The sequence below is a fragment of the Platichthys flesus genome, chromosome 9, assembly GCF_949316205.1.
Source record: "Platichthys flesus chromosome 9, fPlaFle2.1, whole genome shotgun sequence".
Taxonomy (NCBI): Eukaryota; Metazoa; Chordata; class Actinopteri; order Pleuronectiformes; family Pleuronectidae; genus Platichthys; species Platichthys flesus.
The window spans coordinates 21,144,494-21,162,087 of NC_084953.1; the positions used below are offsets into that span (position 1 = coordinate 21,144,494).

Here is a 17,594-nt window from a genome sequence, read left to right on the forward strand (position 1 = left end):
GTCAGTCAGAAACCATCTGTTGTTTCCCTTTAGTCCTAAACTCAAATAAGCAGTCAGATGGGGACGTACTCACAACTCACACACAAACACAACACTCTGTCCAATCCGCGGTTATAATATAATTTGCCAGGAGCCCTACAGGCCCGGTGCTGGTGGTGGCCATTTATGAGGCAGATCATATGGTAGGGCTGCTTGTCAGCTTTGAGTTGGGAGCAGGCAGATGAAGATTCCTCTCCCCAGACAGGCGCTGACATAGAAAACTATATTTAGCTCCTGTCGTCCGTGCGTAAAGTGACGCTGGCGCAGACGCACGCACAGTCTGATTGTGGAGTGAATACTGATGCGCACCAGAAAACCGAACCACCACACTGTGTCCATCTTAAGATTGAATTATAAACACGCCGTTTTGATGAGACATGATGACGACAATATCTGCTCTGAGTAAGAAGTAAGCTGATTGTGAATCAATGGGGGAATACAATTTGAGTCCTTTTGGATTAAGGCTCGTCGTTTAATTCCAAATAAAATGCACTAACCATGCAATTTGCTGCAATAGAAAATATATGAGGGGAAACTATGCGTAGTAACCGATAGATCTCGCGCTGTGCACATCACTGACTGGTTTCCGAGCAGCAGGAACATGATGGACATTGGTGTGGGTCTCCGGCTCCTGGTGGAGGGTGTAGGCCTCCTGCACTTTATGAATAATGAAAGAATGACGTAAACAATGCGGTCCTCTCTGCAGCTCGAGGCGGACGCACCGGGGCGTGACGCGGCCGTGACGTAGCCGGAGCCGGGGATCTTTTAATCCACTGCTGCAGCAGCACCAGCCGGTCACCGGAGGAGGGGGGAGCACAGGACAGCACAGGACGGGGAATGGACCGCACACACAGGCTAGGCTAGTCCCGCACACAAGGCCCGCACAGCTCGGTGTTCAGATGGAGGATCAAACCAGCGGGTAAAACAGATACGACACGACCGGAACGAGCCGACTCTTCTCTCGCAGGCCGGGCCCCCCTCCTCTCTGTAGCCTGCAGCCTATTCACACACACCCTCCTGTCAAAGAAACCCTCATTCAGCTGACATTAAACGTTGATTGGTTTATTCCGAGAGGAGGGTTCGCCGTGTGGTTGGATCCTGCGACTCGTCCTGCCGGTTCGCTTCGTCCTTCAGCTGCAGCGTCGCCGTGTCCTCCCTGTTCCTGTCAGCTGCTGCGCATCAGCAAAACATGCAGGATGAGCCTGCGGGGCTGACAATCACACAACGGCCCCCGTCACCCGAGGAGAAGGACCGCCGCACTGTCAGCAGATCCGGGAACCAGCCGAACCGGACCGACAGCCAGCCGAGCTGCTTCACGCCGGAGTACAGCCACCTGAACCAGGAGCGAGCCTTCCCCGATTTCGATCGAGGTCGTTTCTGCTCGCCCCGGTCCATCCGTGACCTTCAGCACCGCCGCAAAATACATCAGCTCTTAAGTCAGCAAGACGAGTTTAGCCCCGCAGTGTCGCCCCCACCCCCGGGTCTGTTCGGTCACCTGCCGCAGAGGCAGCTCTTCTCCGCTAACAACGACCCCGGCGACGCCGACCCCCGCGGCTCGCTCCTGGAAGAGGCTGAAGCCGATGCTGCGTCGCCATCGCCCACTTCCGTAAATCCACACACGATCCAAATGGAATCCCCCATCGCCCACCATATAAATAACGGCAATGGCTGCGGCAGCACCGGCAGCATGTTGTCCGGAGGTCTCGGCGCCGCGTTCCCGAACCTCCCCAGCCAGGAGATGCAGAGCGCCAACGGCGGCTCGTCGTCACCTTCCCTCCCCGGGTTCGGCCCCCCGTGGTCCGTCCAGACCAGCTCCTCGCCCCCTCCCGCACCCAACTCCATCAACCCCATCCACGCCAACGCCATTAACCAGATGCCCAACGCAGACTCTGACAACAGCTTCTACCCAGGTATCCCCTCCTCCATCAACCCGGCCTTCTTCCAGAGTTATTCGCCGGTGTCAGCTAATCCCTGCGCCGGGATTAATGTGCAGGGCTACAGCGGTCCTTTCTCGCCCCAGATCAACGTCCATCAGCAGCAGAGCCGCAGATCCCCGGTCAGCCCCCAGATGCATCCCCAACAGGGCGCCTTCCTGCAGCAGAGGAACAACTACAACCAACATCAGGTGAGTTGTTAGAGGGATGGAGAAAACCCATGAAGGAGACAGGAGATTGTAGAAAGCTCTTTTATATCGTCCACCCCCAGTTCATGAGCCTAAAGGGCCTGAAACCCACAAAAAACGAATCCTTTCAACTATTTGTGATGGCCACCACTTGGATGCCTTCAGGTCAGGGAGCATCTTGTGACACTGCAGAGCCAAAACATAGTCTTATGAGTATGTGTCTGCCATTATGCAGCTATAGTCAAAAAGTTCCTTTTTCTCAATAATGCATTTGTCATGTCTGCTGCAACCGCTGAAGACACTACTCTTTAGACAGAGGGAGGGAGGGCTGCACAGGGGAACAAGGGAGCATCACTGAATCTAGCCGTTGTTCTCTGCTGGAAGCTGGCAGTGGGATGCAGTCACATGGCAGTGGACCATCCCTGTCTTGTGGCTCACTCAGTAGGAACACAAAGGCTTACAGGGGTTGGTGTGCTAAATGGGTCAAATGAAGACATCTAGTTACTTGGTGGTTTGTGTGTTGGTGCGTGCATCTCTAGTGGCAGACAGTTGAGGGATCCTGAAGATATACCCGTGGCAGCAGCAGCTCCCATGGAGGTTCAGAATCTGCGGTAGTCCTAGGGCGTATGTGCTCGCAGCCTTCGGCTTCAGGTTTCTCATGTGATTTGCACATTGGGCGTGTGAGTGAGCAAACACATGCAGCGTGTGACTGGGTGTGCTTAATGTACATCTGTGGTGTTGCTGTTTCCCTGACCTCTAACCCCTTGCTTTGATTACAAGTACTATATATTATAACCAGTCACATGGTGATACACATATTAAAGGTCCAACACAATAATAGGAGAAAAATGCAAGGAAATACAACAGAATAAACCTGTATTTTTGTCATTTTGCTCTTGTTTTTAGTTTTATATCATCTGTATTTGACACGTTAATGTAATATTTACATATAATCGTCCACCAGGGCTCCAAATCAGGGCTTTAAAACACCATAAAGGCCGTCTGACTTCCTACACAGATGTCAGCGAAATGAATATGTAGGATTACACTATATACTCATTATGGTAGAAACAGAGGGAAGATTGTGCTCTGTGCAAGATTTTCATGTGAAAGCACACAAGATTAAGCATGATACGATCGATGTATGATTAAAAGTGGACACAAGGTCCAGGTAGAGAGTATGTGTGTGTGTAACTTACACTGGTGGTGTTGCAGTGCACGGGATGCTTAGTATTAGTCTTAAAGCTCCAAATCTTCTTATCTACCCACCCGTCACTGGAGCAGATCAAGCTGGGCTGTGGCGGACAGGGAGAAAATGAAGTAGAGGCAGGACAGGATGAAATGGAAATATAAGTACTTCAAATCGACATGCTCTTCCTAACCTCCCGTCCTTCCACCCCCTCTATGTCCTTGTATTGATGTTTGTGAGCAGCCAATGGTGAAGCAGTCGCCCTGGGGCAGCCACCAGGGGAATGGCTGGGGCTCCGGGGGGATGTCCTGGGGCCGCGACCACCGCCGAAGCAGTGGCATGGCCGTACCTGGCTCGGTCAGTCACGTGTCGCCCCTGAAGAAGCCCTTCTCGAGCAACGTCATCGCTCCCCCGAAGTTCCCACGCACTGGGGGATCACTGGGGCCTAAGTCCTGGATAGAGGAGAACTTGTTCCGCACAGACGGCAACAGCAACACCTTGTTGCCAATGCAGGTATGTGTTTTGGGTTGATCGTGCGTCGGCGTGTCTGTCGTTTTTTGTAACATAATTGGTTTGGTGTGAGTGTTTTGGTTTTTGTGTAACTGTGTGAGATTCAGGGGCTTTTTAGGGCTGAAAGATCTAGTTACAGTAGCACACTCAGTTAAGACAAAGGGAATGAGTATTGTGTGGGTTTCTGTGTGATTAGAGCTCTGCGAGAACCATTTAAAATATAAACCATAGGGAGTGAGGACCTTTGGGTAAAGTGAGGACATGTTGAGAAGGGATGTTTTAGGGTTAAGTTTAGCTTTAAGGATTAGGGCCCAGTTACACAAAAAATGTAGCAGTGGTGAATATTTGCCTCCAGTTCACTTCCAATCTGTGCGAGTGAGGAGGTGCATAAAGGTGTAAAAATCGTAGGGAGGCTTTGCGTGGAGTAAAACTTTGGTGAACATTGACCCGTGATATTCACATTGCATTCAGGTATGTATGATCATGCCCTTCAGGTTAGAATTTGGTTGAGGTTATGTGAGTGCTATGAGTGGCACATGCACAGGAGGAAGGTACGTGTGAAAAAAGTGTTCCTTATTCAAACCATATTTGGCAAGTTCAAAATGCCAATGTAAAATAAATAAAATACACTGTTGTTGTGAGTGTTTGAGGCAGGTAATGCATTATGCCCTCATTGTGTGTGAGGGAGAGCGAGAGAGTGAGTGAGTTTCAATTGAGATCGTCTCTAGATGAAACCGAAACCAAGGGGTATTTCAGAGCTGTGGATTCCTCAGATGTATGTAGCAGTGAGTCGATGCAATTTACCATAAGAGGGACATTGTGATTAGCATTTCAATCAGGGGAGAGTTGGAACTGATTTGCTCTGCAGGTTACACCAAAGGTGTAACAAAATGGGGGCTGGGCTGAATTTATTATCAGGTTATATGTGAGATCTTCCTCAGGTAGCTTGGCCGCTGAAGCTCTTTGTGTTTGCATCGTAAACGACCAGTATACTAATGGTTGGTAATAGTTGCTTGACTATAATTGGTGCCTCTACTCTCCTGCACTCGTGTCTACTTCCCCATTTGGTCATGTTTTGATCATTTCACTTAATCTATCTTCTACACCCCCCACAGCAAAATCCCCAGTTGTCCTCAACAATTTTTGCAGGACAAGAAAATGCTAAGACTGGTTAACGATGCTGGTGATTTCCTGTGCATCTGGATTGTAACCCTTCCTGACATCCAGCTATTGTCTACTTGTGGTTTATCTGGGATTTGTGCAAACAATTGATGTAATCAAGCCAGATGTTAGCCTAAAAATATGTATCAGTACATGCATGTCAGCAATGGCCCACGATATGTAATAATTATATATTAGTAGTAACTCAAATGGTACTCAGTAGAGCGAATACCAACACAAATTTCACACACTATTTCACATACTATAAATATAAGTTCCCTAAACATACCACGTTTTTAATCAAAATCCACAAATCATGTCCTGGGAAATCAGTGAATATGTAAAAATATTGCATTGGTTAATTCCTGGATCTGCCCCTGATCCAGATCTGCACTAAAATGTTTTGAAATCTCCCCTGATACATACCCCATCAACCAGGTTTTGTGGAAATCTGTCTAGTGGAGTGTAATCTTGCTAACTAGCTAACAAACAGACAGAGGTTAAAACAAAACCTTGTTTCCCAGAGGTAATTACATGATTATTTAAGTAAGGAACTATATTTTCTCAATTTAATAATCGAATAAGATTGCTTTAAATGCCACATTATTTCCTCGAAGCCTAGTGTCATTGTCGGTGGGACATTTGTCTGTGGCTTATGATTTCTGATTGTACTTTTTACAGTGTTGGTAAATGATGTTCTTATGTTTCTTTAATTCTCTAATATAGATGGTCGATCAAAAGCTGTATGTATGAGCATACCACAGAGTACAGTGCATAATGCAAGGTTTAAGAACTTCGACACATATTTGCCAGTGTAGTGTCTGCTTGTAATAGACACTGTAAAAATAGCTAAATAGGATAGATAAGATAGTCATTACTGTGACTCAACCAAACTAAAGAAATAGTATCACCAAAATAATGGTGTCAGTGACTGGTTTTGCTGTTGCTATGAGCTCAAATTATTAATGGTATCTGTGCCAAGAAGTACACCGCTTCCTTTTCCAGGAAACAGGCCCGACTCCATGGATTGTTAATTTCCATAAACAGTGTCAGACCCAGAATTTTTCAGATTCCAAGTCTTTTCCTTCCTTCCCTTCTGTTTAAAGCCTGGCCGTGGATGTAAGATATCAGTGCTGGGTCATGTTTTTAACATCACACAGAGGTGCACGTACGAGGATAGGAGAGAGTCACCTTTACTCCCAGTAAAGCTGCAGTAAAGCTGATTTCTTAACATGTATTATAATTGCACAGTAATTCTCCAAAATAGGACCATCCTAACAACCTACATTCTGAGAGTGATAGAAATGATACATCTAACAAAATGATTCCCTCTGCCACATTTAATGTTCTTGTGTTTTAAAGCTTCTAATCCAACCATCATGCCCAACAAGTTGAGACATAAAAGTCTGTTTACACGGGATCTGCTGCATACGTGGGGGGGGAAGTTGTATATAGTACATCTAGAGGGAGCTGAGTGAAATCTCATAAATCTTTAAATTTGTAATTCATAAAATAAAATAAAAAAATACTAGAGAACTCTTCCAAGTCTTTTTCAAAAACCTGTCTGTCATAAACAGACATGATCAGAGGCTAAAATAACAGTGATCACCTGGGTTGGATTAAAGGTTCAGTTCACAGAAATTATTACAAAAAAGCAAATTTTCTCAGCTACCTTCAGTATCAAGCCAGACAGAAATACCTTTGGTTATAACTATTAACAGTGTAGAAAAACAACATTAATTATTAGTATCAAAAACAGTAATTATATGATAACGATGTCCCATTTACTCTGCTTATTCACCAGACTCCTCTTTTACTGGAGAACTTTCTAGTAATCTTATTGTCTCTGCTGACGGGGTCAACAGTGCGTTAACCCTGAATTAAAGCTACACTGTCACAGGAAACAGACATTCATTAATTCAATTCAAATCCCCTTCACCTCTGTTGTATTTGCAGAAATATTAGAGAAAGATATTTACCAACCTGGAATAATTCAACTAAAACAATCTGTCAGTGCTATTAGAGGTGAATGAGAAAAAACATCTTCTTGTAATGTAGTAAAACTGACACATTAAAGATTGAGAACTGTAGATGTCAGCTGTTTTTTTTTACCTCTGCGGTAAAGATCGGGATCTGGTGAATTTAAATGGGGTTTCATAAATGGACTGTTGGTTCTTGGTGGAGGTTTGCGCCCTACTGAGTGCAGATCTAGTATGATTTATGGAATTATATGATTTTTCCCAACAAAGCCTTAATTGAAACACAGTTTTAGTGATGTATTTCTATGCTTTCTCAGTTCTTCAGTCCGCTTAAAAAGTAAATATGAAGACAGCACAGACACAGCCTACAATCCTTCAATATCAAAGTGTCATGAACTGACCTTGACACAGCTATTATGTTGGGTTGTGTACAGTAGGCTCTGTGCTCTGTGGTAGGTTAGTCACTAGAGTATAACCGTGTGAGTCTGTCATAGTTGTTTGTTAAGGATAACTGTCTCACTGGAAGGCTTGATGAGCTCATAACCTCCATCTAAGCTCTCCGGCTAAATGCCACTCCCAGGTTTGGTTTCCATTCTCTCTCCATCGACCTCTGGGAACAAGTCCTCAGAACCAGGGGGGAATACATCGTATAGACTGCTCACAAACATATCTTCTGACCCCCAAAGTGAATAAATATGGAAAGAATGTTAATCCGTCAGCTACTCACACTCTTAATTCTCCTACATGTTAAGCCGAATACGCATGCTTCAGAGGCTTTATTATTCATAAGCCAAATCACAAAAGTGTGTTAGAAACGTGACAGATTAGACACGCATAATGACGTGTGTTTGTCCTGTCAGTTCTGACTGCTGATGATATTAAACCTCAAATACAAAACCTGTGTTTTTATAGGACCGCACCAGAATGTACGACAGTCTGAACATGCACTCCCTTGAGAGCTCCCTGATCGACATCATGCGAGCTGAGCAGGATCCAATGAAAGGTAAGACTCCCTTTCCCTTTTTGCAGCGGGTCAGAGGGGGGGTGATCATGTTCGCGCACAGGCAACCCGACAACTTGCAGCCTCACTCGATGCAGGGAGGTGAAATGGCCCATTGCTCCCATAGCTGCGCGGCTTTCCACACACCGGCTTATTTTCTCCCCGCTGAGAGCTTAATACTTGTGCCACCAGCTGCACATTTACGTGACCTCCCTGCTCTGATCCTGTGGCGACTTAACCTGGGCTGCACACGGAGCGGTGTTAGAGGCGGAGGAGGCCGAGGAGAGGCTTTTCATTGCTGTGGATGTCTTTAATTAGTTAACAGATGTTTTCTGACACATTAGACCCAAGCAAACCTGACACGACTTGGAATCTTTCACTAAAAGATGCTGAAATAGTCATTGGTTAAAATAAAAAATTTCATTCTCACTGCAGTAGCAAGCAGAAGACACACTGTAGTGTGACACTGCCCTGAACTCCTGGGCTCAGCTGCTGGACATCAGAGGAGCAGTGTCAAATAACTGCGATGTTCTTACCCTCCTCTTTCCTTGATGGCTGCTTGTTGCTCATTTACAGCCTACACTCTCACTTTAAAACACAACCCAGAAATTATAAAAGTGTTAAAACCAAACCTGGCAAACAGCCTTTACTTGTTTGTGTATATGTGATAAGAACAAGTTTTTGATTGGTTATATATAATCTTCATGGGGACCCTGCTGAAATCAGGACTCGGCCTGTGCCCTCCATTCTTGGGCGAGTTTCATATTTTTCCTGCCGGAGCAGATGGAGAGAACATGGGCCAGTGTGCACAACAGAGAGAGGGGGATCTTGACTAATTTTAGATGTGATCACACTTTCACACACTGTGTATGACAGCCAAAAGAGCAGCCGAGAGGGAGGGAGGACTTGCGAGAACGGTGCTCGGCCATTTATAGCATTACCACAACTAACACACCAGAGTAGTCTGGCTAGCAGCTCTATAAACACCATAATGGTGCATTTGCTGCATTTGGAAATCAGATGCAAAGGCATTAAACTGTATTGAAAACATACCAACCAATAAAGCTTGGTTGGTTGCAACAGTTTTTTTTAAGTACAATCTGTTTATCTCCGTGCCATCTAGTGCTACAATCAGGGAAGACAGTGTTAGACGGTGGTGTTTGAGGGCAGGATTTTGTTTTGTCTGTAGAATCTGTGTCAGAGTTAATACAAATATCGTCTCTGAGATGCTAAATTTCCACTGTTGTCTCATTATATCATCAAGTTAATCTTGGTGGTAAGAAGGGAACGCATGTGTACGTGTGTATGTGTGTGTGTTTTTTCTCTCTTGTAAACACATTGGCCTCGCCCTGTCCTCTCCATCTGCTCTGTGTCTCATCTCTATCTCTGTCTGTGTGTTTTCTCACGTCAGGACGTGTGGGATGTCCTCACCCTGGGGCTGATGGCCTCCTCATGCTGAATGGTAATTATCGCTTAGCACCATCTCCCTCTATCTCTCCAGCTCTCCTGATACGTTCACTGTTGCTCTTTAGCCTCATTAGACACACTCAGCAGACTCACAGTGGTACAGCAAGGGTCGCACTTAGTCACATGTGCTATGTCTGGTGTAGAGACAATCTATCATCATTTTTATTCATTTTTTAACAAATCCATACAGAATATTAAATTCAGGCTTTGCCAGAGTTTTCTTAATTCACACCTGTAGAGGTCGACAATGATTTCTGATAGTGCTCACATGTGTGTTTCCGTACATGCTACAGTATATACATGATTGTTGAGACAAACAGTGACCCCTTCATTCAGATGTAAATTATTAGTACTGCTCAGAGTAATTGTCGACTCTTTCTTTAGCCTCGTATGTGGACAGATCACGTCGGTGTCCAAAATATAATCTTGTTTCATAACAGTCTCCGCGGGACATAAATCTGGGTCAGACAGCGTTTGTAGATAAACACATTATGTTGGTTTCTGGTGTTGTCTGGTGCTTTGCCCTTTCCTCCCGAGACTCAGGAATCAACAGTTCACATGGGTTTTCTGAAGGAAACAGTTTTTGTGATGAGCCTTGTTTTTTTATGACAGAAGACATCCAGGGCTTTTCAGTGACTTAACAAAATAGGAGTTTTTTTTCTAGTGGCTCAAATGTGACTGCTCTTATATCTTATATGCTCAATGAAAAAAAAAAAAGGCTTCGTTATATCAAGCAGGGAAACATTTATTTTCTGTAACAATTAAGTCAATTTTATCTGAAGACGTATTGTTGACAGAAAGGGTATTTTGCTTTGGGTCATAAGCTACATGGGTCATAAGCAAGCTCAGTTTAGCTAGATTTAAATTTAGATTAGATTTAAGTTTAAAGAATCACAAATGCCCTTTGAGAAATGTCTGCACGGCTGAAACTTGCACTCTGTACTTTTCTACATGCAGCCAGGAGCTATGGGAGACGTCGAGGTAAATTCAGCTTCCTACAGCATCTTTATTCCTTGTGGCTTTTTCACTTGTGACATGCTTTATTGCTTTACTGGACACCAAACTGCTGAGGCCTTCAGCCTGGACCAGAGTCAGACTAAGATAATTTTCAAAATCATGAACACATAGTTTTATGCAGTGTTGTGATACATTCATTTGCCCCGTGATTTATCATTGGTTAACCAAAGATAATACATGTTAAAAACCCACACTCAATTATAAGGCAATTGTATTGTTCTAGTATCCAGATGTGCATGACGCTTCAGGTTAGGTCACGTTTATCGGAAGCACTGTTGCAGTTGTGTGTCTGCTCTATATCGCTCAGAAGTGTTCAACATTCGATGCCAAAAAATGTGAAAGTAATTATGAACTAATTAATAATATTATATATACGTATATACATATCTTTCATTGTAGACAACTTTATTTAGAACATCTGCTTTAATTCCATAATAGAATGAAGCTTCTCAATTATTACGCTTATACTCACCTTTCAGCCAATCACACAAGCTTGTCAGTAGCTGTCGGAGGGAATTAGTCATCAAAAGTTAAATAAGTAAAGTGACATTATAAAACAAACTGTGTTATGAATTTAAGTTGTATTGCAGGAAAAGCCAACATAAGTATTTCAAATACACAATAACACTCTGGGTCCCCGAACTACTAAGTCATGTCACTAACAGCTCTGCTCCACAGCCTGTCTTTCCACACTTCCTTTATCTACCACTCCGCTCATAGTCTGTAAACCAAACTGTATGTCCCTCACTGTGAGCTGCTGCTGCTTCACAACCACTCAGTATAGTGCTACGATATAAGTAGACACATGATTATTATCATTACTGGACTAAGCCATAACATTGCAGAGATATCACATTCTACAAAAGGGAGGCAGGTGCTGCTATGGCATTATGTTTGTGGGTGTTTCTGCTTGTGAGTATTTAATGGAACATGTGACTTTTACTTTATCCTCACCTGCTTTTTTATTCATCCTCCACCAGGCCGCTCCTCCCTCTTCCCCATTGATGACAATCTCCTCGATGATGGCCACGGCAACCAGGGTGTCCCAGGAGTCCTCGGCTCCCCCGGAGGTTACCCCCACCAGAACGGGGAACGCATTGAGCGCTTCTCCCGCAAGGTGTTTGTGGGAGGTTTGCCCCCTGACATAGATGAAGGTGAGACAAGAACCAGTCTCTTTTGATTGCATTGTCCTGCTGGTATTTGATCCTTCTGCTCCATCAACCGTATTTCATCCCCTCACCTGTCTACTGTTTCTTTTTCCTCCTCTCCGCAGATGAAATAACCTCAAGTTTCCGCCGCTTTGGTCACCTGGTGGTGGACTGGCCGCACAAAGCTGAGAGCAAATCTTACTTTCCACCTAAAGGTACTCGCAGAAGTAGCTGGGCATCTGCATGCATTTATAGTTGATGGACAGTATTTACATGTAGCTTGAATGGTGTGAGGCTATGTTGCTGATAAGTGAAGCGATGTTTCATTGAAATACTGATAAACCGAGGGAAGAACACACTGTATGTCGGATGATTGATGCCCGCGTGTGTTTGTTTCCTAGGATACGCATTCCTGCTGTTCCAGGAGGAGAGCTCAGTGCAGGCTCTGATTGAAGCCTGCATGGAGGAGGATGGGAAGCTCTACCTGTGCGTCTCCAGTCCCACTATAAAGGACAAACCGGTGAGTTAAACCACGTCAGCTCACACTGCAAATCTCAAAGCTCACTCACTGGAAATGTTCTGATATAATTTAACGTTTGACTTTACCTCCAGGTGCAAATTCGACCTTGGAACCTGAGCGACAGTGACTTTGTGATGGACGGATCTCAGCCCCTTGATCCCCGCAAGACCATCTTTGTGGGAGGTGTCCCTCGTCCCCTGAGAGCAAGTAATGCCACACTCATGTTGCTTCTCTCAATCAGTTGCATCTCATTGTCTGTATTGGACATAATGTACATGCTGCAAATTGCAGGTGATAATCAGGTGTATGTTCAAAGTGCGGGACACGAGCATCCGAGATATTCCATCTGCAACCGCAGACTCACAGCTTCCTTTTCACTCATCTACATCTATTCTATGTTTCTTTTCCTCTATAACAAGTTGAGCTGGCCATGATCATGGATCGTCTCTATGGTGGAGTCTGTTATGCGGGAATTGACACTGATCCTGAACTCAAATACCCCAAGGGAGCCGGACGAGTGGCCTTCTCCAATCAGCAGAGTTACATCGCGGCCATCAGCGCCAGATTCGTCCAGCTGCAGCATGGCGACATCGATAAGCGGGTACAGCCTCCTCTTTCTTTCCCAATTTCTGTAGTTCCTAGTTTTATTAGGATACACATAACGGTTAATTTGTCAGTGTGTGTGTGTGTCATTGTGTGCTATCAGCATCACCACAGACGGGTAGCAGCTTGTTGCTTTGGTGATCAAAAGCTTATTAAGGCTGAATTAACCTCCTCCCCCTTCTCTACTTCTCTGTGGTTTGGTCTTTCATGGGTATATTGTATTTTCACTGTATTTGATAATGCACTCTCTATTTCCTCTCCAACATGTGTGTGTGTGTGTGCAGGTGGAGGTGAAGCCCTACGTGCTGGACGACCAGCTCTGCGACGAGTGTCAGGGTGCACGCTGTGGGGGGAAGTTCGCTCCCTTCTTCTGTGCGAACGTCACCTGTCTGCAGTACTACTGTGAGTTCTGCTGGGCCAACATTCACTCCCGCGCCGGACGGGAGTTTCACAAGCCCCTGGTCAAAGAAGGAGCCGACCGCCCCCGCCAGATTCACTTCCGCTGGAACTAGAGCTGCGAGTGGTGACACGGTCAGAGGGAAGGGAAATGAAACACTGGCTAACAAAAAAGAGCAGCGCTCTGCCTCTCATGCTCTCCTAAGCTTTCAGTATAATTGAGTACTTAACACTACAGTATATACTATATATATCTATATATCTTTTGTAGCAGCCAAACACCACAAGCCTCAGTTTTCACCAAAACCCCCCTCACATCTCAGGCTCTGACAACTCTACAACTCTTTTGTGGTACTTTCATCTTTTCTAAGAGGAGATTTAAAAAGAGATTGATTTTTGTAGGTTTTTTTATCATTATTATTTTTGTATGTGAGATTTAAAGTAGAAACAGGAATGTTTTTGCATGGGGCAGCTTGTCTGTCTGTTTGTCTGCTGCTAGCCCCCCGCACAGTGTGTGTAGTGCACACTTGTTTCTGGGAAAAACCTCAGTTCTCTAATGTTGACGCCTGCCCCAGGTCATTAACCAAAGGTAGCAAAATTATAGGAAGCTTAAAATTTACACATTTCTGCCGCAAAGCAAATGGTTGTTTTTTAACTTGGCCGTGGGCTCTTTCTTCTTGTTAAAGAGCTTATCAAAAAAATATGTTTTTTTAATTTATACACTCTCACAGACCCATAGAGTGATACCTCAAAATACAAAATCTGGTTTCTTCTGACTGTATTCAACATTTATACTTAACAAGCTATTTCAGAAGCTTTGCTGCTATATATATATACGTATATATGTATAGGTGTGTAGGAATAATATTTAATGCCATTTTATAAATCGGAATCATGTTAAAGGATATTCCAGTATGCACTCAAACACTAAGAGTTCAAGTGCATGTTATGCCACTAGGCTTAGCTACACAACTAGCATGTAGGATAAAGGTGAGAGAAAGAAAATCACGGAGGAAAAAAAACTAATAATGAAAGAAATTATTAAGACAGTAGCATGACCATCTATTACAGAAGCCTAAGAGGGGAAAAAATCTGACAAAGCTTAATAAAAAAACAAACATATTTAAACTTGCATGCATTGGTGTTTATCTGTTGTTTGATCCGTTTACATACTTATCGATACAAAAAGTGATATTGGCTCTACTGTAGACATAGTGGACGCAATCATCTTGTGACATGGTGTCTTGTGTGGCGAAAAAAAAACCCTATGGAGAACAGAGTGGTGTTCAGTGGTTTGTGTATGTGTGTCGTCCCTGTGCCGTGTGACTGTTGTTAGCTCAGACTGAGGCTATGGTTTAGTTTCCTGCAGAAGTAGTGTAGGAGAAGTACGACAGCGACTTGACTCTGCCTTCACCCCTTCCCCGTCCTGTGTCTCCGTGCGGTTCCAAAGGTTTTATCTGACACAGCGTCGCACAGGCAGACCAAATGTAAACTAAAGAGCTGGGTCCATTTGGGAGATTGAACTGGGAGAAGAGTGCCTGGGATGAAGGTTGGGTTAAAAATAATCTTTTGAACTTGTTCGCTTCACTGAACTGCTCGACACAGTCGGGCTATGTGGCTGCAGCTCCATGAATCTCCCCGGCCCAGTCGAAGTATCCCCACAACTCCCCATGCAAGCTTTTATTAAGAGGAATACGACTTGGTCTCTTGGCGTGCTAGATATGAAACTCTCCTCTCTTTGTATCGTCCGTCTGTTCGATTTCCCACCGTGACCCTTGAAGTACTCTTAAACAAACTATTTATGGACAATCTTTCTGTAAGGATGGTGGCCCAGCCGTCAGTTAGGTACTGTACAAGTGTGTTGCTCTCATGTGGACGTGGTTTTTGTGTTTCATGCCCTTGTGTGTTCTCCTCGGTATCAAGTGTGTACTGTTACAAAACCTATGAAATTATTACTTGTAGTTGAGTCATACAATTGAACTTGTTCTCGTCAACTACTTACCCATCACTGGCCCTTCAGTATGTTTTTTACAATATATATTATGCACTACTTTTCTATATACCCCCCTCATTTTTCTCCTTATCACCCCCTGAAGTGATTTCAGTGCAGATGTGGATTCTCTGAGGCCTCCACCTATTTATAATTCTAAAGATGATTTATTAAATTTTTATTTTTTCATGATTACTTATTTAAGATGTAGCGTGAAGCAGTGGTCTTAATTTGTCTGTGTTCTGTATGGGTAGAGAAAGAATCCAATATTTTCTAATATATTAACTAATGTAGTCTTGGATGTTGTGAGGAGCGGGAGTCAGAAAGACTTCGCCGGCCATGACGTAAATCACATGAACGTAAGAGATCCCCCCCCCCGTGGCTTTAGTTCTCATGGTGTCCGACACGAACATGAATATCGTCACCTGTAACACTTGACTTGTGCTGTTCTCGTGAGGTTCTATTTTCTATGTTGAACACTGTTACTTTGTCCTTTATGTGTCTTTGTTTTTGTAAAAATCATATTTATTTCACTATTTTTGTAGACAAAAAAAAAAATTTGATTTTGATTGTATTTTTCTATTTGAATAGGACATTATACAATTTATTTCCCCCTCCCCCTAAGTGATAATAATATCCAAAAGTTCTGTTAGAAGACAAGAATCTGATTCTTATTTTGATACACATGACACGTTTCATTTGACGGAGGGAAACATGAAGGTTTTATCATATTCTTGGAAGACACTTGAGATTCTCCCCTGTTGCATCGAGGCCCCAGCTGCCTGTCCTCGTAGATGCTCTGAAACTTGAATATAACACATTTTGAAAGGCTGACTAACCTCGAATCTGTGTTGTGATGTGCAATACTGTTTCTAATGTTTGTATAAAAAGTAAGAACTACAGTGTAAACCTTTTTAATGCAGATTTATTTTTTTCATTGCATATTTTGCAGATTTCTGATCCACAGTGTCATTTTTTACTGTCAGAAAAGATAAACCCCGTTTTTTCATTGCAACTATTTTTAAATCCAGATATCTTTGTACTGATGTAAATGATTGTAGTTATTTTGGATAGTGTTTTGCTAACAAAAGGAGAGACTTTTTCATGCATATTTCTATTTAATTTCATCTTGTTTTATCCCACGTTTTTATTTCGTTTAATAATAGCAGACTTTCTTGGAATACTTTTTCACATTTAAATGTCATTGGTCTTATTTTGTATTTTTATGTCGAAATACACTATATATAATTTTAAGATGCTAAATGCTAAGATATTATTTTGAGTTTAATTATTTTTAAAAGCTAAATATTTGTAATTTTATCGTTAAAGTGACTAATTTCTAAGTCAGAGTTTGTGTTGAGATTCACAAAAGTGGTTTATGAGGTGTTTGGATTGTAATTATTACTGAATGGTTCTTTGATATGCAAAATTAATATCATGTTTATTTTTATTTTTGTTGGTTTTGTATTTAAATGGGGTGTTGATTACGATCTTTGTTTTTTCTTTCACTTCCTGAATAAAGACCCATTCTGTTTGGCACAACATGGCTCCGGCTCATGTGGTTTCTCTTTTTCTCGACTGGTCCTGATTCATTATTTGTAGCATGCCCAATATTGCTGCAAAAACAGACATGTGTGCTCCACCAGGATTACCACATGGTTATACATTTTTCTATTCCAGTAATTACAGATGTAATGATGTAACACTGTACAAAATGTTCCCATTTACTCAAGAGATTTGCCACACACACAAAGAATCTGGTTAGATCTGAGCTCTCGACATTTAGAAACAGTTTAAAATCAGATTTAAATCAAAACGCTTATTAATCCAGGGCTAGTCAGGGTGTTTTTGAATGCTTTTGTCTTTGTGGTAAAGATCTTTGTTGTACATCTTATTTATCTTTTTGTCAGCACAACATTGGCTTTTTGGCTTTTTATGCTATGACCTCTTGTAGTAGTAACTTGATCACGCTGGAGCAAACTGTGACTCCTGAGAGATAAGGTACATATAATTAGGTTGGGTTGTTGCCACAGGGTCCGTGGTTTGATCCCAGTCTCCCCATTTTGTGTGCCCAAGTGTCCAAGACACTGAACCCTGAATCACTCCTGACGGCTGTGTTGACTGTGTGTGATTACAGTTTCTCACAATTGTTAACACACGTTTTTTGAAACAATAACAGTTTTCTCAAAACTGCACACAGAAAACTGAAAACCTCACACACAAAATGCTAAATCTGACACCCCCTTTCCAAGATGACTCTTTGACATCAAATCTCTTTACTGTTCACAAAATGGAACTCGTGTTTTCATTTGGTACGCACAGCCATATTTTCAAATGACACACACATGCCATATATTCAGTACACACAACTAAGCATTTGCTTTACACTACCAAGCATTTACAGCACACTGAAGTGCAAAATTGAAAAAACAATCATCCAAATGGAACACACC

The 17,594-nt window shown here is 43.1% G+C and overlaps 1 protein-coding gene across 2 annotated transcripts; it reads left to right on the forward strand.

Annotated features, from left to right (window-relative positions):
- Positions 1-728: 728 nt before the first annotated feature.
- On the forward strand, positions 729-16,687 carry cpeb2 (cytoplasmic polyadenylation element binding protein 2). Of its 2 annotated transcripts, XM_062396161.1 has the most exons (11): positions 729-2,164; positions 3,594-3,863; positions 7,913-8,003; positions 9,412-9,462; positions 10,425-10,448; positions 11,465-11,638; positions 11,758-11,847; positions 12,034-12,152; positions 12,245-12,359; positions 12,572-12,753; positions 13,040-16,687. In XM_062396161.1, exons 1-11 carry the CDS (start codon positions 1,229-1,231, stop codon positions 13,265-13,267), a joined length of 2,280 nt encoding a protein of 759 aa, XP_062252145.1. In that variant the 5' UTR covers positions 729-1,228; the 3' UTR covers positions 13,268-16,687. The 2 variants fall into 2 exon arrangements, with proteins under 2 accessions (XP_062252145.1, XP_062252146.1); XM_062396162.1 differs by lacking the exon at positions 10,425-10,448.
- The last annotated feature ends 907 nt before the right edge of the window (positions 16,688-17,594 follow it).